The sequence below is a fragment of the Girardinichthys multiradiatus genome, chromosome 22 (assembly GCF_021462225.1).
Source record: "Girardinichthys multiradiatus isolate DD_20200921_A chromosome 22, DD_fGirMul_XY1, whole genome shotgun sequence".
Taxonomy (NCBI): Eukaryota; Metazoa; Chordata; class Actinopteri; order Cyprinodontiformes; family Goodeidae; genus Girardinichthys; species Girardinichthys multiradiatus.
In genome coordinates this window covers 5,218,976-5,246,494 of record NC_061814.1, presented here as the reverse complement: position 1 = coordinate 5,246,494, position 27,519 = coordinate 5,218,976, and the positions used below count along the sequence as shown (strand labels likewise).

The following is a 27,519-nucleotide window of genomic DNA, read 5'->3' as shown; positions in this document are numbered from 1 at the left end:
CTGGGATGGAACAAGGGGTCTTGGCGAGGTATGGATGCCATCATCAAAGCCAGAGTACAGTGGCATATTACCGTCAAAAGTACCAAAATGTTCTGGATCCACACTGTCTGGATCAGGTTGTATTCTGTTATTCTCAATCACTGCATCTTCTTCTGAGTGCACTCTAAGGTCTACAGCTGCATCCATTGTTAGTCAGTTTTCCACCACTGATTCAGTCCTGCAAGCCAACATGTTACTCAGATTTCTGTCCACTACTAATGGGGGTTCCCTCCTAGTAGAACTGCAATTAAGATTAATTGATTAACTGACTAGTTGAGGAAAAGAAAATTAGTCACAAACTACTCAGACGATTAATAAATAATTATATTCTCTGAAATACACTGCATTTCATAGTTTACTGTAGCTATCTCTAAATATGTATGTTTTCAGGCTGAGTTTAATGAATTGATATTAATTAAATATTGATTGATACAAGGAGGCTTAGCTGTAGTTGAAAAGCCTTGAAAAATTCTCATGTGTCCATTTAAAACAAATGAAAAACAAAACAAAAAATGTGTACAAACACATTCAGGATGTTCAGGGTTAAATACTCCAACAAGAAGAGTCGTAGATAGACAGCAGTGATGTAGATCACAAGGAATTAGCATTAAAATATCTATTGTAAAAAAAAAGAAATGCTGACATTTATTTTTTTTTACTCTACCATGAATGTTTTAAAGATTATTTACAAAGATATCAAACTATATAGTCAGTCTCACCTTACAGATTTCTGTGTCCTCCGGCTACCCGATCTGGTCCAGCTTCCATTGTCAAGATGTTTGGAGTGTGTTCGACAAATGTGATACCAAAGTGAGTTGTAAACACGATACTCTTTGATACATCCATCTATCCCACAAACTACACGGAAATCTGGACCACGACTATTTGGGGAATTAATATGACTCAGTAAGGATTTGAGGGTCAGACCCACAAAAACAAAGCAAATAACACAATGCCAAAAAATTTTGTTCTACTGGTCTGTGAAATTTTTTTCCCATAAAGCAAAGATGACCTGGATTAGTCTATTATGATTTAACAAGGTACTGGAAACATTCCTCAGAGAGTTTGGTCCATATTGACATGATAGCATCACACAGATGCTGCAGATTTTTCGGCTGCACATCCATGATGCGAATCTCCCGTTCCATCACATCCCAAAGGTGCTCTATTGGATTTAGATCTGGTGACTGTGGAGACCATTTGAGTACAGTGAACTCATTGTCATGTTCAAGAAACCAGTCTGAGATGATTTGTGCTTTATGACATGGCGCATTATCCTGCTGGAAGTAAGCATCCGAAGATGGGTACACTGTGGTCATAAAGGGACGGACATGGTCAGCAACAATACTCAGGTAGGCTGTGGCGTTGACACGATGCTCAATTGGTACTAAGGGGCCCAAAGTGTGCCAAGAAAATATCCCCCACACCATTGCACCACCACCACCAGCCTGAACCGTTGATACAAGGCAAGATGGATCCATGCTTTCATGTTGTTGACACCAAATTATGACCCTACCATCCCATCTGAATGTCGCAGCAGAAATCGAGACTCATCAGACCAGGCAACGTTTTTCCAATCTTCTATTGTTCAATTTTGGTGAGCCTGTGCAAATTGTAGCCTCAGTTTCCTGTTCCTAGCTGAAAGAAGTGGCACCCGGTTTGGTCTTCTGCTGCTGTAGCCCATCCGCCTCAAGGTTCGACGTGTTGTGCGTTCAGAGATGCTCTTCTGCATGCCTTGGTTGTAACGAGTGGTTATTTGAGTTACTGTTGCCTTTCTATCAGCTCGAACCAGTCTGGCCATTCTCCTCTGACCTCTGCCTCAACAAGGCATTTGCGCCCACAGAACTGCCACTCACTGGATATTTTCTCTCTTTCTTGGACCATTCTCTGTAAACTCTAGAGATGGTAGTGCGTGAAAATCCGAGTAGATCAGCAGTCTCTGAAATACTCAGACCAGCCCGTCTGGCACCAAAAACCATGCCATGTTCAAAGTCACTTAAATCACCTTTCTTCCTCATTCTGATGCTTGGATTGAACCGCGGCAGATCATTTTGACCACGTCTACATGCCTAAATACATTGTGTTGCTGCCATTTGATTGGCTGATTAGAAATGTATATGTATAGATAGATAGATAGAGAGAGAGAGAGAGAGAGAGAGAGAGAGAGAGAGAGAGAGATAGAGCAAAGCGTAAGTGGAGTGCAGCGCACCGCTTTGCAAGCTCCCGCACACACCGTTGTTAAAGTTCAAGAGTTAAACTGTGACCGCTGTGTGCAGCGCAAATGCGCTGAACCCAACAGAAACCACAGCATGTCTGAAAGGCCCTTTAAACCTAAAGGCGCTGCACTGTTTTGTAACGTGCTTTAATATGACACTCCTACCAGGCGCATCCTCACAGCTGCAACTGTGATCAGTATCTGGGCTGGAGGTGAGCTGCCGTGATTGAAATGCAGCTGCAGAACCTGAACTGTAAAAGGAAGGTTCGGCCCATGATATTTGGAGCTCAAATCTAAATATGTCACTGAAGCAGAAGCTTAAAATACGAACAATTTGGACCAGAGGGAGCCACCGAGTCCTCGGCCTCAAAGCAGCCTCCGTACACATGTGTGTTACTTCCCCAAACCCAGAGAAATTCTCCGGGGAGATCAAAGATTGTGGAGGTATTTTGTTGCAATGCTCCCTAGTATTTAACCATTCCCCACAGTCAGTCCCCCATGATGATGTGAAGATGGCATATATCATAGGTCTTCTGACAGGTAAAGTACTTCGCTGGGCAAAGGCCAGATTTACCGATTATAATAAATTTGGTTGCTCTTATGATGAGTTTATCCAGGAGTTTAAACAGACTTTCTCCAAAGATTAAGATCAATCAAGTGTGGCCCGTCACCTGATGGCGCTAAAGCAAGGAAATAGACCTGTATCGGAGCTCTCCGTAGAATTTTGGACCAAAAAATAAACCAGAAAACCCCTAGCCTAACCTTGCCTGCTACACTCCTATTCAACCAAGATCAATTAAGTCTGTCTGCCTTTATTGACTCCGGGTGTGAACAAAATCTCATTGGTCAATCCTTAGTTCAACAAACTAATACTGAAGTGGAACCTGTAGATCCACCCCATCAAGTCCTCGGAAAAACACTCCACCGAGTCACCCACCGCACCAAACCTGTCGAACTCATCATTTCAGTTAATCACCGTGAAAAAAATCACATTCTTTGTTTTCCCCATCTCACAGAACTCTCTGGTCTTAGGATTTCCCTGGTTACATCAACAAAACCCCCATATGAATTGGTATGAAGGTCGCATTGAATCCTGGTCCACTAAATGCCTGTCTTCTTGCCTCCAGTCTGCAGCCTCACCTTTGTCCCCTCCTGTTGATTCAGTGGAACCAGAACCATCTGATCTATAACAAGTACCAGAAGAGTATTTAGACTTAAGACGGGTTTTTAGCAAATCAAAGGCTTCTTCACTTCCACCTCATCGTCCGCAATAGATCTTCTTCCTGGTGCACCACTTCCCTCCAGTCATTTATATAATATTTCACGCCCTGAAAGGCAAGCCATGGAAAAAAACATTTCTGAGTCATTAGCTGCAGGAATAATTCGCCAGTCAACCTCCCCATTAGGAGCTGGGTTCTTTGTGGGTAAAAAGGACGGCTCAGAGCGTCCCTTTATAGACTACAGAGGACTTAATCAGATCACAGTAAAGAACAAGTATCCTCTTCCACTTGTCAAGTATTCCAGCCACTTGTCAATGACGTGTTAGGAGACTTTTTGAACATCTTTGTTTTCGTCTACCTTGACGACATCCTCGTTTACTCAAAAAATATTACAGTACACCATCATGTCTGCCTGGTCCTTCGATGTCTCCTTGAGAACAGACTTTTTGTAAAAGCAGAGAAATGCGAGTTCCACAAGCCATCAGTCACCTTCCTGGGTTTCATCTTAGAGTGTGGGCAGGTTCGCTCTGATCCTGAAAAGATCAAAGCAGTACTCGAATGGCCCACTCCATATTCATGAAAACAACTTCAACGTTTCCTGGGATTTGCAAATTTCTATCGGCGATTCATAAGAAACTTCAGTCTGGTTGCAGCCCCACTAACTGCACTTACTTCAACAAAACAACAATTCAAGTTGACACCGGAAGCCGACACAGCCTTCTCTCAATTAAAGGAGAGATTCTCCCAAGCACCCATCCTCGTTCACCCAGATCCCTAAAAGCAGTTCAAATTAGAGGTGGATGCATCGGACACATGAGTAGGGGCTGTGTTATCTCCATGCTCTGATTTGGATGGCAAACTTCACCCACGTGCTTTCTTTTCCCGCAGACTATGCAGAGCAAAACTACGATGTGGGAGACCGTGAACTTCTGGCCATTAAACTGGCTTGGAGGAGTGGCGCCCTTGGCTGGAGGGTGCAGAACACCCGGTGATAGAATGGACTGATCATAAAAATCTAGCTTATCTTTAGTCAGCTAAACATTTGAACTCCCATCAAGCTCGTTAGTTCTTTGTTGTTCTTTTCCTGATTTAACCTGTCCATTTCTAACAGACATGGAGATGAAAATGTGAAACCCGATGCCTTGTCTCGCCAATATTCCCCCGACGACTCAGGTAATAAACTCATCACTATACTCCCATCTAGCTGCATTGCAGGCTCTCTAACCTGGGAGATTGAGAGCATTGTGACCCAGGCTCAACAGTCTGAGCCAGACCCCGGTACTGGTCCGCCTAATCGTACCTATGTACCATCAGCAGTCCGCTCAAAACTCATCCACTGGTTTCATACCTCCAAGTTCTCAGCCCATCCTGGCACCAGTCAAACCATAGCCCTCATATCTTGGAGGTTTTGGTGGCGATCTGCCCATAAGGATGTAAAAGAGTATGTCAAAGCCTGTTCAGTTTGTGCATGAAACAAGTCCACTAACCAATCACCAGCAGCTTACCTTCAACCCCTCAGTATCCCTCAAAGACCCTGGTCCCAAATTGCCCTGGATTTTGTCACCGAACTCCCCTGCTCACAAGATGACCACCATATTAACCATAATTGACTGTTTCTCCAAATCCTGTCACCTTATTGCTCTCAGGAAACTTCCCTCGGCTTTTCAAATGGCCCAGCTTCTGGTGAAGCATGTCTTCTGGCTACATGGCATCCCTCAGGAAATCCTCTCCGATCGTGGACCCCAATTCACCTCGCAAGTGTGGAAACAGTTCTGTGCAGCGCTGGAAGCCAAGGTATCACTCACATCAGGTTATTGCCCACAGTCCAATGGCCAAACTGAGCGTATGAACCAGAAACTCGAGTCAACCCTTAGATGCCTTATGTCTACTAACCCTGTAGATTAGAATAAATACTTACCTTGGGTGGAATACGCCCACTACACTCATGTTTCCTCTGCCACGGGATTCTCACTGTTTGAGATCTCACTTGGCTACCAGCCCCCTCTGTTCCCTGCCAATGAAAGAGATATAGCTGTCAGCTCAGTCAGCCATCATATCCAGCACTGTAAACAGGTCTGGAAATCAACCATCCAAGCACGCCATTGCACAGCTCAGCAAAATAAGAAATTCGCTGACAAAAAACGATCACCTTCTCCCCAATACCAACCAGGACAAAAGGTTTGGCTTTCCTCCAAAGACATTCTCCTGAAGTCTATGTCCAGGAAACTGTCACCCAGATTCATAGGCCCTTATGAAATCGAGTCCATGGTCAATCCCATCTCAGTCTGTCTTCATCTCTCTGCCAACCTTCGCATACATCCAACCTTTCATGTCTCCCAATTAAAACCCGTGCTAACCAGCACTTTGTGCCCTCCAGCCAAGCCCCCTCCACCCGCCCGGGACTTCCAGGGGCATCCCATCTACATGGTCCGACGATCCGTCGGACCGTGTAGATGGGATGCCCATAGACTCCTGTCGGCGGGGTAGGGGCTGGCAGTACCTTGTCAATTGGGAGGGCCAATTGACCCAAGTCATTCATTTGTGACCCTTCTTTGATCACCGACTATCTTGCTTCTCTGCCATCTACTTCCTCTTCTCGGCCGCCAGAAGGCAACCGTTGAGGGGGGCGTGATGTCAGAGTCTGGGAGTTTTCATGTATTGTTTTTGCCTGCTGCTAACATTTACTCTCCACTAGATGCCGCCAAGAACCTCCAGTGCCAAGGGAAACAGGTGTTTCCCATTGCCATCAGCTGGAGGAGCATAAGAAGGTGGAGCTGTCAGCACTCCAGTAGAAACCTGTTTGGATCAAGTTCTAGCTGACAGCACAAACCCTTTGTTCTCAGGCAAGCGAACCCTGCTCACCCTCCACCAACTAACTCCACAGAAACCTCACCAGGTAATCTCAGTTTCCTATAAACAAGTATTTGGATTTCCAACTGTCGAGTCCTCACCTGAACCTTCACCAGAACGCTCACGGTCTCCTTGGATAAACTCTCGGAATCTGCAGCAGTATAAGATCCGTCCTCTCAGGCTCCACATCATTCTCCCTCTTTCAACCACCTCACCATTAACTGTAAGCAAAGACTCAAATTCTGTTACTGTAATCTCTCGTCCAACTTCAGAGTTACTTACCTGGTCTTCTTCTCTGTACAGTTTGGTGCCTCCAGGCCCAGTTCCAGTTCCTGAAAATAATAAACTTGTTAAACTTTTTCTCCTGTCTCCTGAGCGTGATAATTGTAAACCTATATTGCAGAAGCAAATGTTGGACAAGCTCTGCTGTCTTCACTGATGACATCAAATATCTTTTTCCTGGTCCTTGTTGGACCATTTGTTCGCTACTACATCTCCTAGTGACATCTGCTACTATATACCCCAGTGTCGTCTGATACCACAACTCCCAACAGGCATTGTCACTAATAGGAAGGGGCGTCACAGCTCTGATATCACAGTGGGCTATATAAGGACATGGGAGACGCCCCACCATTGCTTTTTTCCCACTGGAAACCGAGAAGCATCATACTGGAGAAGAAACCACACATGGGTTTTCATTAATTCTCCTTACTGACAAACTCATGAGAAGCTCAACGAGCTAATGGTTTGCAGGGATACAAAGACCAGCAAGTTTTACTTTACCGATCGAAGGCATGGATTTAACAGGCAACCCAAGAAAAAGACGAAATGTTCCTCTTTGCGTTTGCTCCAGTCGACTGCTGAATCCAGAGAAGACGACACCAAGTAATCCTGTTTTGTTTTATTTCTATTAGAAATAGCTTAGGCAGGATAGAGTAGGATTTTAGGGCGATTTAGAATCGCCACTTATAGTCCAATGTGTTCTAAGTTGTATGTGCATGCAATGTCTTATTGAATCTTTGATAGCTGTTGGACTCTGAAAGCCGCCATGCTTTGAAGTTGTGTGTGTCTCACTGTGTTTGAACACCTGAGCGCAGAGTCAGGTGAACTTAAATTTGGACTGCTAGAACCTCATGGTGGAATACTCACTGTTCCATTGTCTTCACTCTTAGTGTTTTTCCACTGGTTGCCGCCTAAATGTTTTATGACCCTTTGTGTTTCATTGAGCTCCAATTTTGGGGTTTTTATGACTGCAGCCTGGTGGAGGCCGCTCCCAAAGCTTCGCCCAGTACCATATTTTCTCTTGTTTTTGCCATAACTGTTGGTTTGACTTTCATACACCCTCAATGTTGTTTTATCTTGTTTAGTTAGTTATTTTACCCCTTTTGTGTAGAATATTTGCATGCTTGATTAGGTGTAGATTATTGAATCAGAATAACGAGGCGTATCAGGGCTGTTGATTTAATAAATATTTACGTAGATAATGAGAAAGCGTTTGTGTCTGTCAAAATAAGGTCAAAGTTCTTCAACTTTGGTAAGGCGGTTGATTAAACAGTGACATCTAGTAATAGTTATGAGTTATTACTGAGAATTTAATAATAGTAATAATCAAGGGCCATAATTCCAACACCACAGGACATCTCTGATTTCGATTTGTAAGCAATGATTTTTGGTTAAGAAATAAAAAACAATTCAAATTATGATTATAAATTATAATTCTTGATAAATATTAATTAATCAATAATCATAATTCTTACATCCTGAACATTTCCTCAGGCGTTGAGCTCTATGGCTTTCAGTACACAAACATGAAGAAGTAAGTTCTAAACTGAGAACACACCAGTTCATTTTAAGCAGTTTCAAGTAATTTTACCAATACACACTTAACAGATACCCAAGAGAAGGGATGTTAATCATCTTCTTTAGTTTTGGCTTAAGAAAAATGGCCTACACATTTATCATATGCACACATTTTTAATTGTACAACACTTTACTGATATTTTGCTGTCCTGTCTTTCATGTTTAGAGACCTAAAGTGCTTATGCAATTTTATGTGAAATTAGCCCTGTGTAAATACACTGTATTTTAGGACGAGACTGCTGCTGAAAAACCGTTAACAACCACTGGAGATGGTGAATTCTGCTGAGACGAACCCAACACTTCCAAGTTTGTGACTATGTGCGACCCAGAGTACATAGTCTTTACAGACAGTGAACTTGAGCAAGCTCGACACTCCTACTTCAATCAGAAGCGGCTGGGGACAGAGTGTACTGAGCCCTTATCAAAGAAACTCTTTTGTCTACTCATAAACCACAACCAACATGATTTAAATAGCAAGAGCCGCTGAGGACTCCAAATACCCCAGAAAACATGAGGTTGATGCCATGGCAAAGCGATTGGTGGAGCACTACCCAATGCTTTAAGGATCATGTGGTGAGTGGGTAAGTAGCCTTTGCTCACTCCACTCTTTGTTAAACATGAATGGTGTAAGCTTGGGTGTCTCATCGTCTTTTAATTTTTACCATTTGTACCTGTCAGGAGCATGTTGCTAAAAAACTAATGAAGAGACTCTCAAAAGTCCAAGAAGGGCAAAAATCCTCCTTCAAAGAAGAATGAAAGCATTAAAACAAGCGACGGTAGTGGAGATTCCAGTGCATCCACTATTATTTTGGATAATTCACCAGCTAGATCCATGGGCATCCCAGTACAACAGCAGGATGGCAGTGATGAAGAATGTAAGTATTATATAATACACCCTCTTAATACACCCACTGTGCTTCTGTACGTTTTGGGTACAAATATATATATTTTTTAACATTCCACCAACAATGGAACCCAATCACATAAATGTTTATTTTGGGATCTTTGCGTTCCAGTTCAATATTGTGATAAGTTGATGGCATGAATGAATAAATTGATTATGTTCCACGTTTGATCTAAGTTACAGATTTATCTTGCAGTTTTTCTTGTATGGTAGTATTTTTTATGTTGTTTTACATAAAAATATGTACATAAAGCCTTACTTTGGCATTAAATGATTTCCACACCTATTCTCTGTGTTTAGCTGGTTCAGCTGACGTCTTTGACAGCCAGAAAACTCAAGCAAGACACTACAAGACTCTTCAAGAAATATACAAGACCAAGAAGCCAAACAAAGCTGCTGTAACCTAACTACTGAACCCAGAGTTTGAGTCTAGAAGACAATTCATTAACTCTGATGCTATAAGAGATCAAGACAGAGCAAACCCATGTCTCAGAGAAGTGGATGTAAGCAGCAGTACTAATTTCTTTTAGACATTCCAGTATTCCTTTGGGGGCATTTTGATATGATTTTCCAATTTCTTAAATACTGGCCCACATGTTTAAATGGTTATCGCTCATTGTCAAAACCAGATATAGAGCCAGACAGATCTTTCTTAGTTGGTTTTCTGTCTGTATTTTTCAGGTCCTGGATGAGCTGCGGAAAATTATTCAACCATCCAATTCAGGATACATTTCTGAGATGAAGGATAGATCGGAAAGCTTCTACTCGAATGTGCAGTTCTATGGTGTCATGAAGAAAGTTATGAAGCCTTCAAAAACGTTGGATGGAGGTAATGCTACAGTAACTTGAATTGTAACTTTGATTGATTTTTAGAAGTTTATGTTTTGCAGATTGCATTATTTGCTATGATTAATTGTGTTACCTTGTCTTATTTCTCTTTTGTCAAACCAGTGGAACATGCAAAAGCTGTGTTCAGAGCCCTGCCACTTCTCTTCACAGCACCACCTAAGAAGCTGGGCTCCTGTAGTGAGGCTTTTTTCCATGGCTTAAAGGTGAGGCTGCAAGATTCTATGTGGATATATTGTTGTATTTTGCAGTTCATTATGCTTTCACATATTTTACTGAGTGAAGATGCTCTAAATATTCTTAAAGTTCAGATCTCAGATAACGTGTTGGTGTTGATAAAACCTTCAAAGAATACTGGATACATTTTAAGCCGTGATACAACTCAGAAATGACAATAGATTCAGCCTGGTCAGCTGTTTCTTTGTGATGGAGGTGAAGTTCACATTACATTCACCTTCCAGGGTGAGTTTGAGTTCCAGCTGGATGGAGACACATACTGTCCCACATAGTTGGAGTGTGATCATCTGTATGTGTGATTCAGAAATCATGTAGGGAAAAATGATAAGGTGTGGTGTAAAAAAGATAAGTAACATTAGACTGTTTAGTTTCGACTACAAGGACAAAGTAGAAACCTGTTCTAGAGGAACATTCGGTGTTTTGGCCACAGGTTGCATCTTGCAGTTGCTAAATAGCCATTCATATCTCGACTTTACGTTTTTTGCATTGGACTATAGAGCAGTTTATATTTAGATGTCGTGATAATCCTCCATCTCTTATTAAAAATACATTTCTGCAAGGACACTGAACAGAAGCTGGAGTTTAAAAGGTTAAATTTACAAACAAAATCACAATAATGGGAAGAAAAATCACAATTAGATTAGATCATTCAGGACTCAGGGTTTCCGCTACATGTAATTGATCGTGGTGCACCGCCATTGAAAAATAAAAGCTGCCACACCTACAGAATAAAGGTTTCTTTTTTTTTTAAAATACATGCGTTATGTTAATTTTTATTTACGCATTTACAAGCTTGAAATTTAAATATCATGAAACCTTGAAATTTACTTATTTTGAAAAACCAACACCACCGGCTCCTTCCTGCCTGCGAAGCTGCTACAGTGTTTTGTAGAGAGAGGCAAAATAATTCCATATCCTCTGTTCCTGCTCTGTTCCGTTCCGACCGACGGAGCAACTCTGTTGATATGTTAATTAACAAGAACGGTTCCACATTCTCAGTGACTACTCTGAACATCACCGTTGACGGACCTGCTCTCTGTCATTCGGAAGACCCTGAAGGCTACCTGCGTCAGCGACCCCTGGCTTGTCCAGGTCTGCTCATCTCTGAAGGAAACTGTATGATTGCTGTTGGAACCACATCAATAATCACCTTTGACCAAAAGGATCTTTTTGAGGGACTGCTTTATCTCAGTATATTACTGTGCCCTCCACCTCACATATCCAAAGTGAATTTCTATATCTTGCAAACTGAAATACTCAAAGACTCCTTCCATGACCGAGATTCAACCCCCTCTTACAAGAAGGTGCTTGGTGAGCAGAAGTCATTTATTGATTGACTCTCTCTTTGACTCCACTTGCCTTTCTCTATCAGACTTTGTGTTAGCTCTTTTCAGAAAGGTTGTTCAAATGTAAGACACATGTTTATTTGTGTGATCTTTAAACTTGTTCTTTTGAGAAATTATGCAAACTAGGAGTTGGAATATTCATTACTTCATGCTGCAGGGAAATTTGTTTTTGATACTTGCATTGAGTATGTTATACTGTTATTCCTATTAGAGTATCTGGAATATGCACTTCTTACAGTGGCATTGTTACACAGTACCCTGCTCAAATTTAGGTAATGTTAGACATCATGCTGTTGGAAGACACTGTCAAAAGTCAATAACTGACCTTTTGCTGTGTCAATAAAAATACAAAAACTAAGAATGCTTCTGGTGCCTTGATTTGAGATGAAATCCCGTATCTTTAGTATGGTTTTTGAACAAATTGTGTCTTTTTCTCAGCCATTTTTGCTAATTATTATTCCCAGAGTTGAGATATAATTCTTATAGTTAGTACAATCAAGAAAGAAACTATTACGTTTTAAGTTGATTTGTCCTGTAGTAAGCTTTTTTTGTTTATGTGAAAATCTAAATTAAGGTGTGAAATCTTAAATTAAGCAAATAATTCTTGAAATTAGCTAATTCAATAAAACATAACACTCAGTTTAGGTAAAGATTTTCTACATATCAGAGTCTCTTTCCTTGTAATAAGTCAAATGTACTTAAATTAAGCATAAAAAACTAAATCAGCTTAATTAAGGAGGCATGACGATCAAGAAAACATTTCTCAAAAAAAGGTACTTTTGCTTGTAATTTTCTTCATTTTGTCTACTTTAAAAGGCACACAGCAGCTAGATACATTTGTTAGTTTTAAGAATTCTAGCCAAGCAAATTTTGCTCGCCCCATTGGCAGATTATTTTTCTCAAAACAAGATAATATAATCATATTTAAGAATATATGGCTTATTTCAAGTACTGCTGTTTTTGCAGTGTATAAGCCCAATAAAAGATTTGTAGGTTAGAATAAATTATTTTACTTATAATATCACATCCTTAATGCACTGAAACATGTTGAAAAGGTTTATTCTCAGAGTTCCACCTATTTCTATCCATTATTAATACTTGCTATTCTGCTTCAACTTTCTATTACTGTATTTAATTCAGTATTATTAATATCCTTTTTAAATGTGCACCAACAATTGTTGGAAAATTTGTAATCACTCTGTTGGTATTTATCATTATTTTTGCATATGCAGATCTACCTAGGGTCACAGGCATAGCTCACCTTTTATGGTAAGTTATTAAACTTCAAATTATGCCAATGCTGAACATGTGTTAGTTTGATTAGCCCTAACCCCCTTTAAATAAGTTATGTTTATTTGAACCTAATCAATGAGGATGCAATCCGGTGTGTAAACCTTAATGCAGAATTTTTGACTTTTGACATGGACAACCACAGATAAAAATGTTCTGAAGAACGTAGACAAAAAGCGTTTACAATGTCATGTCTAATAGTAGAACTGGTGTTTGTTTTTCTGTGTTCTTTTTTTTTTTTTTTAGGTTTTTGCTGAGTTCCACCGTATCACAAACATTAACCTTCGGAACCAGATCTACACTGAATTCAACAGACACACACTGCGACTTATGGCCCTATACAGGCAGAAGGCAGCATGTACTGGCAAGAATCCTGAGGCACTACGCAATATCCTGAATGTTTATGATCTTCAGGTGAATACTAATGAAGACACATTTGTCACCACAGTTACCATATTTGAGTGAAAGTCACTCAAGTTGTCTTGATCTATTGCTTGTTGCAACACTGTTTTGTCCTGGAAACATGTTTTCTCCACAGATTACAAAAAGCTCTGATCCAAAGAAAAGCACTGTAAATAACTTAAACTGATTGGAATTTTCGTGAAATGAGACAGAAAGGTCATAGCTACAAGGCAATGTCTCAAAACATGATGTAGGGCTTAAAGGAGTGTGACTACCATTTACAGCAGTAGTGCATCCAGGAAGTATTCACAGAGATGCACTTTTTCAACATTTAGTTATGTTTCAGCCTTATTCCAAATGGTATTAAATGAATCTCTTTCCTGCAAATGCGAGACACAATACACTATTATGACAGTAGGAAAATGTTTTTTGAGATATTCCCAGCAAAACAATAACAATATGTATCTCAATAGATACCTGATCAATATCAATAGAAAATACAGGGGTTGGACAATGAAACTGAAACACCTGGTTTTAGACCACAATAATTTATTAGTATGGTGTAGGGCCTCCTTTTGCGGCCAATACAGTGTCAGTTCGTCTTGGGAATGACATATACAAGTCCTGCACAGTGGTCAGAGGGATTTTAAGCCATTCTTCTTGCAGGATAGCGGCCAGGTCACTACGTGATACTGGTGGAGGAAAACGTTTCCTGACTCGCTCCTCCAAAACACCCCAAAGTGGCTCAATAATATTTAGATCTGGTGACTGTGCAGGCCATGGGAGATGTTCAACTTCACTTTCATGTTCATCAAACCAATCTTTCACCAGTCTTGCTGTGTGTATTGGTGCATTGTCATCCTGATACATGGCACCGCCTTCAGGATAAAATGTTAGAACCATTGGATGCACATGGTCCTCAAGAATGGTTCGGTAGTCCTTGGCAGTGACGCGCCCATCTAGCACAAGTATTGGGCCAAGGGAATGCCATTATATGGCAGCCCAAACCATCACTGATCCACTCCCATGCTTCACTCTGGGCATGCAACAGTCTTGGTGGTACGCTTCTTTAGGGCTTCTCCACACCGTAACTCTCCTGGATGTGGGGAAAACAGTAAAGGTGGACTCATCAGAGAACAATACATGTTTCACATTGTCCACAGCCCAAGATTTGCACTCCTTGCACCATTGAAACCGACGTTTGGCATTGGCATGAGTGACCAAAGGTTTGGCTATAGCAGCCCGGCCGTGTATATTGACCCTGTGGAGCCCCCGACGGACAGTTCTGGTGGAAACAGGAGAGTTGAGGTGCACAATTAATTCTGCCATGATTTGGGCAGCCGTGGTTTTAGGTTTTTTGGATACAATCCGGGTTAGCACCCGAACATCCCTTTCAGACAGCTTCCTCTTGCGTCCACAGTGAATCCTGTTGGATGTGGTTCGTCCTTCTTGGTGGTATGCTGACATTACCCTGGATACCGTGGCTCTTGATACATCACAAAGACTTGCTGTCTTGGTCACAGATGCGCCAGCAAGACGTGCACCAACAATTTGTCCTCTTTTGAACTCTGGTATATCACCCATAATGTTGTGTGCATTTCAATATTTTGAGCAAAACTGTGCTCTTACCCTGCTAATTGAACCTTCACACTCTGCTCTTACTGGTGCAATGTGCAATCAATGAAGACTGGCTACCAGGCTGGCCCAATTTAGCCATGAAACCTCCCACACTAAAATGACAGGTGTTTCAGTTTCATTGTCCAACCCCTGTACATCCAATAGAATGTTCTATAATTTAACAGAACCACACATTATTCTGGGAGATGTAGGCAGAGGAAAGTATTTAGCCCAATAAACACAGGAATCCCAGGAGTACCATCGCCGGGACTACCGCAAGCCCCCCAGAAAAGAGCAGGGGAGAGTCCCAGGGAAACCACCCAGCAGCCACAGTGCAGAAGCCCCAGGGAGCTGCAGCAACAAGCCCACAGGCCCCACCGGCAGCCGTCTATGCCCAAGCAGATCCAGCCATGGACCCAGAGACCGGCGACCCTGGGACACATCACTCCCCAAGCAGAGGCCTGACAGAGCCCAGGGGTTCAGGCCCCGGCAAGCAGCCAGCGGGAATGAGCTGGCACAAACCAAAGCACCCAGCTCTGGACACTGAGAACCATAAGTACACCAGCGGGCACAGACACCAGCCACCGGCAGGGAGTGTGGCAGGGAGAAAATAGGCCCCACATTTGATGGGGGGCCTTAAACTGATCTAGGAGAGGAAGCAACCCAAGACCCAACCTCACATAAAAACAGGCACACACAGTCACAATCACACATTCCCAGCCTCATGCGTGGACATAAAAACACTCACACCCTCGCACCCAATGTAAAGACACACGACAATGGACATTGTGCACTCACTCACACTCCCCATACATACACTATACTCAGGTCCAGGTGCCGATACCCCAAAGGGGCAACCAGCCCCTGGACCCGGGAGGTGGACCCCTTCCCTCCAGGGTGGAGACAGGCACACTGCCCCAGCATCACCCCGGACTAGTGCCGGCATCGCCCAAACCCAAGTTCTGGTGTTGTTTAAACTTTGAAGTTTATGTTCTCTCTTAGTTTTTTCTTTTTCTAGAAGCTACTTCTGGCCGGACTCTGTATTTAGCTGTGGTACCTTCCTAGAGAGGGGCAATCGGCTGGGATACTGCTGCCAACAACTTAATGTTCTTCTTCTATAGATGATATATCTATAGATGATACACTTGGCCCTGTCTTTCAGTGTTTCTTTTTCTTTCTGCTCTTGGTGGAGGAGGACACTTTTTCTCTGTCTCCCGCACCCCTCCCATATCTGCCCTGCTTCCGCTCTGTCTTGTCTTCTTTTTGGAGCCTCTTTTTGCATATCTTCCAAATTCTGAGTTATGGATTTGGTCAGCTGGTCTCTCAATGCAATTGATCAAATTTTCTCGACGAGAAGACAGGGTGAAGGACAGCCCAACTTGTCCGGGCTGGACGTTTTTCTATGGATACACAACGGACTCCTGGCAGAAGTGGAGGATTGTGTGTTTGTCGATAATGTCAGTCGAGGATGTTGAAGATATGTATATAATTGGATGTTTGATATCAGGATTTCTGCTTTTTGGAGTCAGCGGTTACCTGGCATATCGAGAAATTCGGAGAATGTCAGCAGCTGTTCTGGCAATTGTGAGGCTGCCTGGCATGTGTGATGGGATCTTCAGGGCGATCAACACTCAGACTGAGATGTTACGTGAGCTGAATCGCAGACTGGATGTGATCCTTACACCGGTTTCTGGACTCACGGGTGAAATGGGATAAATCTTGGAGAAAGTTGTTGGCTCGGATCTGGCGAAAGACCAGGAATTTGGCTGTTTGGATTCGCCTTTGAGAAGCACCAGCGAGACTCAAGGCTGACGGAAAATTAAGAGTCAGCCTAACCCAAATAATTGTTGTTTTTCTGAATTTGGCTCCCTTGCACGGCCTTGATGGCTGGCTATCTTCAACCTCTCCTGCAAGTTATGTAAACATGACGCTCTGCTCCCTCTGCCCCCTCCCTTTCCTGAGGACATCTGTGGACCTGCTCAGAACTTTGTGGCCGGTTGATGAACATTCCAACGTACCATCAAGGACAATGGCCTCTGTGACAGTGCTTCATGGACGTACTTGCACACACTCACTTGCATACACACACACATGCTCAAGATAAACATATGCACCCCCTCACATCGCCTTCACCGTTCCCAGCATGATGTTGTTTTGTAAACTTGCTTCTTTGTGCTGAGGTTTTTTGCAATCTCAAACTGTATCCTGCTAAGGATAAAGTGTGAAATATGATTTTTTTCCTCTACTTACCAGATGTGGCCTCTTTTCTCATCTAGCAAGGGCAGCGCCTGTGAGTGGGCAGCAAAGCCTCGGTGACCCGTCCTCCCCTTGTCTAGTGTCATGATGTATGTTTGGATGGGTTGTACTGGAATTCTAATTTCCCCTTGGGGATCAATAAAGTATCTTTGAATTGAATTGAATTGAACACCCCCACGACGTAGCCATTGGCTGAGCTTTTATTATGACTAATTGTATGTACTCTCTGTCATACTTTCATACAAGTTTCAGACTTGAAAACTGGCTCAGAGTTTCTCTGCTTAGCTGGGATTCTCTTCTGGATGAAGCCACTAAAGGAGGCACTACTGCCTTTAACGTTTAACTTTTCTTTTACATAGAAAGTACTCCTGGGTCAGTGCTTCTGTGTTCTTTTTGTGTGTATGCTCTGTTCTCTCAAACCTCTGGTCAGTCGTGGCAGACGGCCGCTCACACTGAGCCTGGTTCTCCTGGAGGTTTCTTTCTGTAAAAAGGGAGTTTTGCTTTCCACTGTCGCCACATGCATGCTCAGTATGAGGGATTGCTGCAAAGTCAATGCAAGCAACTGCCCACTGCCACCACATTCAATTCAATTCAATTCAAAGATACTTTATTGATCCCCGAGGGGAAATTAGAATTCCAGTACAACCCATCCAGGAAGGGTGAATGCTGCAAATCACTGACTCGGTAGAATCTGCTGGGTTTTCTTAGACAGAAAACCTTTTAACCAATCTGAATAATAAGTTGAATTTACTTCATTGTTTGGAGAGAGAGGGAAGCCATGCGGTATCAAACGGAGGATACAAACTAAAAGACAGGTGAGGGTACGCTAACGCTACCTAATGCTAGCTTGAAATAGTGGTCATATTCAATTCAATTCAATGCAGTTTTATAAATGAATCATACAGATTTAAAGTTGGGTACTTACATTCCAATTAACCCAAACTATCAAGCAGCGAAAAAGTCTGTAAAGTCGGATTTAGTTTATTCAGTCATATACACAATAAGCCAAGAGTAAAACGATATAACAGTTTAAGATATAAGAAATTGAAATATGCTGTGACTAGTGACACCGCCCCCAACCCAATCAGTGACTGATAGTCTTCTGAGGTCGGGTTTTCACTGCTAATTGGAATGGTTTTAACCACAAGCAAGGAGGTACTAAAAAGTAGTAATGGTTCCATGTAACCCCTACTAATGGAAAAACCAAAAAAGCTGTAGATTTGAGCCGTAGCGAACCACTCTAAGTAGGGACTAATGGAAAAGGGCTATTACTACTAAAATTGTCCTCACACTCTTCCAAACTTCAGTTGCCGTTCCAATACTGCAAACTTCTACCATTTTGAACATACTTTCATTTGCTAAATACTTATAGCAGATCCACTCAACTCCACTTCTGTTTAACTAAAATAACTCAATGAAAAATTCCAGCTTGGATTTTGACCTCGTTATCCTTTATAAACTGCTTTGATGAAAATTACTAGTAATCGGAATGACAGCTAATTTCCAATTTACTCACTATTCTCATTGTCCTTGAACTGAATGATGGCCATCCACAGCCACTCTGCTACCCAACTCTGAGATTTACTCCCACCAGACTTTGTAGACATTGAGTCTCTCCCTCTAATAAGATCCAGACTCACCTATTCAAACGTGTATACTTTCTGTAATTGCAATGTCCCATTTTATTTTGTTTTATAATTTTATTGTAGTTATTTTATTGTTTTTGTTTGGACAGTGTCCAGTGGGAGTTTTGAAAGGCACATCTTCTTCTAATTATTCTTTTTATTATTAAAAAAATATCTACTACTACTACTACTATAGGAAGCTCGTTTGGATGATTTCAAGGAACATTTTCTAGACCACAAAACACTGTACCAACTGTTAAGCATAGGTGTAGCATCATGCTGAGTGTCCTCTTAGCTGCAAGTGTCACTAATGCATTGCTCAAAAGTGGGTAATAATATGGAGAAATTCTACCTCCAAATTCTTTAACTCAAATCAACATCTAGATTACTGAAAGCTTGAGACAACTGGGCTTTTCAACAGGACAATGATCACAAACATACATCAAAACTGGCTTTGAAATGGATAAATTAGGCTAACATTAGGCTTCTGGAATCACTTTGACCTTAACCCTTTTGAAAATTTGTGGACTATAATTAAAAGTCGGATCTATTCCGGGAAACCATTGACAATATTGATGGCTACAAAATGAGTTGTTTCTTTGTAGGTTGCTGAAGGACAAGTATCCAAATGTTAGTGGAAATCTACATATGTATATCTGAGCCTGCATGAATAATTTAGACCCTTTTTGGATTAAATACTCCACAGTACATTCAATTCACTAGTATACCAAATTCAGTTTTTTTAAAATCTATTCAAGTTTTATGTTGAACCAGGTTTCCACCCTGGAAAAAGAATGGCTCGAATAAATTATTAAAAGACCCAAATAATTCATACCCTCAATAAGTACATGTAAACTTCTCATCAGCACTGTATGTATAATATTTATGTTTGCACTCACTTGCTTTTGCGCAGAGCATGGTCGACACTGTGACCCCGGAACTTCTTGTAGTAGTCAATGAAGGAGAAGGGCAGGTTAATGTTGAGGGGGTTGGTTCTCTCAGGAGCTGCTGCTCTCTTCCGAGACTCAAATGCAATCATCAGGTCAACCCACGCGGCTGGCCTCTTTATTTTAAATTGGTCAATAAAATCTTGGCCAAAGATCTTACACAGCAACTTCTCAAACTCATAATCAACCCCGATAGAGCCATAAGGTCCTCCTAAGAAAAAAGACAGGGTTGCGTAAGTAAATCAAACAACTCTGAATACAATGTTTGGCTTTAAAAATGATTTCTTCCCAGACCTGAGGCCTTGTACAGCTCTTTTAGATGTCCTTCTGGAAGACGAATTTGATGGACAGTCAGGTCCACTGTTCCTCCACCACAGTCCATTACCACATAACGGTCACCTGCAAAGAGAATAGGTAAAAATAAAACACATCCTTCCTCAGAGCATTGCTTCTACATGTAGCTTTCGTTAAGCATCCAATTCACAGCTGACGTGACTCTGTAGAAAGTCGTGCTGACCAACATCTTAGCTACAATGTCACATTGCAAGTAATCAAAGAATAAGAAGAGTATGAGTTCAAGATAGTGGATAGCAGCTGGATGTTTGGGTAAAGTGTAAACATTCAGCTTAGTCACCTTAGATATTTTTCAATGCATTTAACAAAAGGTGAATTGATCACAAAACAAATTTAAAAGATAATAAAAAAATTTCAAACAGATCCTGATAAGAAATTGTAATGAAATATTTTTTAATGCACGTCCTCTGAATTTCCTGACAGCTTGAATTCTTTAAGATATTATCTTTTTAACATTCTTACTTAATCAGGCTCAAACTTTTAGAAGTTCTCTGAGGGATTAGGTTTGGTCATTTACCTGTTTTTGTTTTACCACAAGAAATGCTGCAAAGATTTCATCCTAGGATATGAATTGTTTGCGTGTTTTTCCTGGAGAATTCTTTTTTACCAATCTTTGCTCTGTGGTATTATCAGTCTTTCAATCAGCAAACCCATTTCCAATTGATAGAATGAAAATCTCTTCAAAATATTACTGTCCACTGGTTAATTTACTTTAGATGTCCTTTACCTAACATTTAACTCCATATCATGGTAGTGAGTCGAGTTTAACCACCTACTCTGAACTAGTCTCAGCCTATGCAGATCCAGTTACATCTAAAGTGTTTTTATGCATTTAAGCCACTGTGAATTTCATAGATTTTTATCTGAAGTGAAGGATTAATAATAATCAGTTGATTAATTAATTTCTTGTTCACTTTTTAGGCTTATCAGCACTTTATGTTTTAACGGACAATTTTGGTTTTCTGGACTGTCATTGGTTGCGGCTGGTGCATTCAGTGCAATGCTGTTGGGCCACCATTACTGGAAAGAAGACTATATCTCCCAGCAATAACTGCAATTCCGCTGATATTACAGAACGAGGTTATATAAGGAGGACACGCACGTACCTACAGGTCCTTCTCAAAATATTAGCATATTGTGATAAAGTTAATTATTTTCCATAATGTAATGATGAACATTTAACATTCATATATTTTAGATTCATTGCACACTAACTGAAATATTTCAGGTCTTTTATTGTCTTAATACGGATGATTGTGGCATACAGCTCATGAAAACCCAAAATTCCTATCTCACAAAATTAGCATATTTCATCCGACCAATAAAAGAGAAGTGTTTTTAATACCAAAAACGTCAACCTTCAAATAATCATGTAGTTATGCACTCAATACTTGGTCGAGAATCCTTTGGCAGAAATGACTGCTTCAATGCGGCGTGGCATGGAGGCAATCAGTCTGAGGCACTGCTGAGGTCTTATGGAGGCCCAGGATGCTTCGATAGCGGCCTTTAGCTCATCCAGAGTGTTGGGTCTTGAGTCTCTCAACGTTCTCTTCACAATATTCCACAGATTCACTATGGGGTTCAGGTCAGGAGAGTTGGCAGGCCAATTGAGCACAGTGATACCATGGTCAGTAAACCATTTACCAGTGGTTTTGGCACTGTGAGCAGGTGCCAGGTCGTGCTGAAAAATGAAATCTTCATCTCCATAAAGCTTTTCAGCAGATGGAAGCATGAAGTGCTCCAAAATCTCCTGATAGCTAGCCGCATTGACCCTGCCCTTGATAAAACACAGTGGACCAACACCAGCAGCTGACACGGCATCCCAGACCATCACTGACTGTGGGTACTTGACACTGGACTTCTAGCATTTTGGCATTTCCTTCTCCCCAGTCTTCCTCCAGACTCTGGCACCTTGATTTCCGAATGACATGCAGAATTTGCTTTCATCCGAAAAAAGTACTTTGGACCACTGAGCAACAGTCCAGGGCTGCTTCTCTGTAGCCCAGGTCAGGCTCTTCTGCCACTGTTTCTGGTTCAAAAGTGGCTTGACCTGGGGAATGCGGCACCTGTAGCCCATTTCCTGCACACGCCTGTGCACGGTGGCTCTGGATGTTTCTACTCCAGACTCAGTCCACTGCTTCCGCCAGTCCCCCAAGGTCTGGAATCGGCCCTTCTCCATAATCTTCCTCAGGGTCCGGTCACCTCTTCTCGTTGTGCAGCGTTTTCTGCCACCCTTTTTCCTTCCCACAGACTTCCCACTGAGGTGCCTTGATACAGCACTCTGGGAACAGCCTATTCATTCAGAAATTTCAGGTCGGCAGTCTTACCCATGATTGGGGTTTTGAGTGATGAACCAGGTTGGGAGTTTTAAAGGCCTCAGGAATCTTTTGCAGGTGTTTAGAGTTAACTTGTTGATTCAGATGATTAGGTTCATAGCTCGTTTAGAGACCCTTTTAATGATATGCTAATTTTGTGAGATAGGAATTTTGGGTTTTCATGAGCTGTATGCCACAATCATCCGTATTAAGACAATAAAAGACCTGAAATATTTCAGTTAGTGTGCAATGAATCTAAAATATATGAATGTTAAATTTTCATCATTACATTATGAAAAATAATTAACTTTATCACAATATGCTAATATTTTGAGAAGGACCTGTATATCACTCAATTAGACCATCTCACTACAAGTAGATTCATTAACTTACTGGCAAGTAAAAAAGAAGCCTAACCCGCAAGATATTTTTTATTTGAATTATCCCAACTGAAGAACATATTTTAGCAGTTGGCAATCCCAGTTTTTCAGGCCAGAGATGGTGTTCAAACGGGACATAAATGATCCTGCTCACAAGAGGACATCCTTCAAGTAAGGCCCCCACACTTGTTTCCTGCAAGCAACTCCATTATATTGCTCGAACTATGAGGCTAGTTAACCAAACCAAAGCCCAGCCAAATTTTGTGCTAACTGGCTGTGAGTTGCTTACTAGCTGAGTGCTACTGAATAAGCTCTACCCAGGTTAATCAGACCCTCCTCACGTCGTTGTCCTTGGAAAATCAGTCAAGGATATCTTGTTCGTGACGGCCAACTGTTGATGGAAAAATAATTACTACTCTTCATAAACAAGCCGGAGGTTGATGGTCTTTGCTCAATAAGCAGTTATTTATTGACTTCAAGAATGAGAATAGTTTACAGAATTCGAAGTGTGTCCAGAAGGTATTCCGCATCTGCTGTGACCCCACAGGGAAAACCACTGTCCTTTAAACATTCTTGTTAACGAGAGGTGGCATTTCAGAGCAACTCCTCAACACCTCTCTTGAAATACAAATGAGCCATCTGCTGTACAAGATAGAGTGAATACTTTTATTGGGTTATACATCATACAACAAGGCTAGATTAAAAATATTTATCATCTTACAGGAGTGCGGATTCTAGAGTGGCCTGCCTGCAATCCAGACCTGTCTACCACTGAAAATGTGTGCCGCATTGTGAAGACTAAAATAAGACAATGGAGACCCCGTACTGTTGAGCAACTGAAGTTGGGCATTAAGCAATAGCGGGAAAGAATTCCACCTACATAGCTTCGACAATTAGTGTCATTAGTTCCCAAACGCCTATTGAGTGTTGTTACACGGAAAGGTGATGTAACACAGTGCCCCTATCCCAGTTTTTTTGGAATGTGTTGCAAGCATCACATTCAAAATGAGTGAATATTTGCACAAAAGCTAAGTTTATCAGTTCGAACATTAAATATCTTGTCTTTGTAGTGTATTCAATGGCATATAGGTCAAATTAGATTTGCAGATGATTGTGTTCTGTTTTTATTTATCTTTTACACAAAGTCTCAAATTCACTTGAATCGGAATTGTACAGTGCTTTTACAGAAAAGAAAGTCATGGTTGAATTATGCAGATATGCATGGTATCAAGAGATCATCAGATAAACAGCTTGGGGAAGAAAGAAACTATATCTGTGGCGACTGTTTTTTGCAAATAGCGTTCTGTACCACTGTAGTAAGTCTAAACAGTTTGTTTGCAGGATGTGTGGGATCTGCAGCGAAGTTAGCTGCCCTTTTCCTGACCCTAGACCTGTACAAGTCCTGGATGGACATGTACAGGTGATCCTCTCTGCAGATCTAAATGTTGCAGTCAGGACCGGTCCTGTTTTGTGGATAAGACAACCACACAGTGATGGATGTGCACTAAACAAACTGAATAGCGGCAGTGTACAAAATTACCAGCAGATCCTGTGGAAGGTTGTGCTTCCCTTCTGGGCCTTCTGACGAACAGTGTCTATATGTGAGGACCATCTCAGGTCCTGAGAAAGGGTGGTTCCATGGAAGTGATCCACAGTCGACAGTGTTGTTGAGGATGGTGAGGGGAGGCAGTGTGGGGAGCGTTCTCTGTATCCCACCATCATCTCCAATGTCTTGAGCAGGTTTATGCTCCAAGTTGTTCTGACCACACCATTGGACCAGCTGATCCACCTCCTGTCTGTATGCAGACTAGTCACTGTCCCAGATCAGACCAATAACAGCGCTGTCATCTGCAAATTGCAGGAAATTCACACATGGGTCCACTGAGGTGCAGTATATAGGGAAAAAAAGAGTGGGGAGAGAACACAACCGTGGGGGACGCCAGTGCTTATGGTTCTTGTGTAGAAGATGCTCCACAGCCTCACCTGCTGTTGCCAGTTGGTCAGGAAGCTGGTAATGCACTTATAGGTAGAGACCTGCACTGTGAGCTGGGTGAGCTTCTGTTGGAGGATGTCTGGGTTAATGGTGTTGAAGGCTGAGCTGAAGTCCACAAACAGCATCTTGGCGTACGTCTCTGGGTGGTCGAGATAGTCCACCACTATCTCCCATATTGTCTTCTTTCTGATTCAATTCAATTCAGTTCAGTATTATTTATATAGCACCAATTCACAACACAAGTTGTCCCAAGGCACTTCACAAAGAGTTTGGAGTGGTGCGGGGTTGTTGGGGAGGTAAGAATAAACTACTGGGTGTTAAGAGTGTTTGGCCATTTTAGAATGAGCAACTCTCTTTGTAAGAGAGTTGCTGATTGCTAATCAGCAACTCTCTTATAAAGGAGGTATGTGAGGCACAAAATCATCCCATTTGCCTTAGCGATCATGCTTCAGTAACTATGATGATGATGGAAAAAACATTAACACCAAAAATCAACATGTCCAGCATCTATACCTGCAACCAGAAGTCTGGTGAGACCACAGATGAGTTCATTTCATTTAAAGTGATTGAAAGTGTCACCAAGAACAGTCATATGCCTAAGCCTAGTGATTTGGGTGAGGAATCCGGAGTGTGGGAGGCTTTGGTTTGTGATGATGTCATAAAAGGGATGCTACCTTATATAGCACAACCTTTCAAAGTGGCTTGTATGGGCTGGGTTGAACAACCTCGCCTCAGTTTTCACAAGCATGCCAGGCAGTCTGTTGAGTTATACTGTATCATGCATACGTCATAAGGTCCTGACAAAGACTTTGAAAAAGTTTGTTTTTGCATCTGTCTTGAAACACTAACCAGTTATGTGCTGCTCTGGGATTCAGATCCAACTGTGGTTGCAATGTCACTAACAACAACAGCTGAGGCTTTTCCTGTTCTGTCCCACAAATCCCTTTGGCTAAACCCTTAAGGTGGAAATGGGTGGATGTGGGTTGTTTTGTGTGTGAAAAAAAATCTGATTGGTCAGTGCCACCTCAAAATAATTTTTCACTAATGTTTACTGTCAAAGAACTGTTCAGCTAGTAGCAGAAAATGGCATTTCCCCTTCGCATCGCTCATTTGCAGAATTTGACATCACAATACATCCCTATTTGTCCCAAATTCCCCCCCTGGTCTTTGGGCAAAAGGTAAATATGATGTGGACTTCATGAAAGGTTGTGAACCCATTGTGACCCCAAAGTCAGATTACAGACCCTGTATGAAACAGTATCCACTCAAACCGTAAGCTGTCGAAAAAATCTATTCTGTTTTCCCCTTTTACAAGAGGGGGTTTTTATTCCATGTGAAATAGCCCCGTTAGAATATCTATGTTTCCAATCAGGAATATCAGAGAGAAAGAGGAAGCTGCAGAATGGAGATTTGTGGAGGATTTGCTAGATGTGAATGCTGCCGTGACAGTCCCAAACCCTCACAGTATTTTGTCACAAGTTAGCTGGGTCATGGGGGCTTGGTGCCCTGACAGCCCATCAGTTAAGAGCAAAGCACTGCTTTTTTCCCTGCTAATGTGAATTTCTGACACCTGCCCCTCTATCCCTTTAATGTTTATTTCAAGGATAAAATAACAGATTAATAAATTGTTGGGGGAGTTGTAGCATGCTTGTCTACACGACATAGATTTGTGGGTATCTCTGAGCTTTTCGTACCCACTGTGGTCAGTGGAGAATATAATGCTATCTCCTACAACAAGGATTTAAGTTTTCCACATGTATTTTATGACATTTTTAGACTGTATTTTTGTGTTCAGTGAAAATGTATTGTAACAGTATTTAGTATTGATCTACAGTACTAGTGAACAGAATGAAACTTGTACTTGGATTGGAATCGGAAATCTAGCTTTATTGAAATTAATTGTTCTGAACTGGAATCAATTTGGATTGATTTGTATTGGGCATAACCACAGAGAAATTCCCCCTGTTTGTCTTTTGAAGAGCCTTAGTTAACACTAAAAGCAAAGCTTGCAGGATTACAAATTAAATAAACTTGCATGTTTACTAAATTGACAAAAAAATTATGAAATCCATGCCATGCTCAAAAACTAGCAATCAGCTTCTGATAGACATTTTTGGGATGTTTTTCATTTCTTACTCTGTCTAAAGTTTAATACAGTGAATTTAAGTTACCTTATTTTTCACCACTTTCATCTGTTTTAATGACTGTTTAGACTTTTTATACTGTATAATGTTTGTAGCGTAGTTTCCCTTAACTATTATATTTAGGTTATTTGTATTTGTTTTTATTGTCAGAATTTGTATAGTTGTATAGTTCATTTAAACATTTAAACTTTGTATTGTTATAGTGTAACCATTTTGTTGTTTTAAGTGAGACAAATATTTCCATTTGTCCAGGGACAACAGATGAAAAATTCCAGTACATTTACAGCAATGTTAATTAATGTACACTATCCCTGTTAAATAAATCAACAAATTTAATTAAATTTAATTTATTCAAATCACGAACAGCCCTCTTCTCATTTGTTTTAGTTTCCTCTTTAATGAAGCATCACGTAGAAACATAACAGATATGATGACATATGAGCTGCACAGTGGCACAGTAAAACAATGTTGCCTTGCAGCAAGAAGGTCCTTGGTTTGACTGGTCTGTCTGCGTGGAGTTAGCATGTCTTACTTTGTGCTTCTTTTTCTCTAGTCTACTGTCAGTGCAGCATTCTACTAGACTTTTTAGAGCACTTCATGCTTCCTTCTGCTGACAAGCTTTATGAAAAGGGTAATTTTATTTCCGGCAGGATTTGCCATCTGCCCAGAGAGCTGGGAC

General features: G+C 41.3%; 1 protein-coding gene across 2 annotated transcripts in view; it reads right to left on the bottom strand.

The window, feature by feature from the left end:
* hspa12a (heat shock protein 12A) overlaps positions 1-27,519 on the bottom strand; it is a 110,004-nt gene that overhangs the window by 15,994 nt on the left and 66,491 nt on the right. For both annotated transcript variants that reach the window (XM_047351940.1, XM_047351941.1), the window contains 2 exons: positions 19,949-20,053; positions 19,607-19,865 (listed from right to left, as the gene is read on the bottom strand). In XM_047351940.1, the coding sequence (XP_047207896.1) occupies positions 19,607-19,865; positions 19,949-20,053 (364 nt within the window). The remainder of the gene's footprint in view (positions 1-19,606; positions 19,866-19,948; positions 20,054-27,519) is intronic.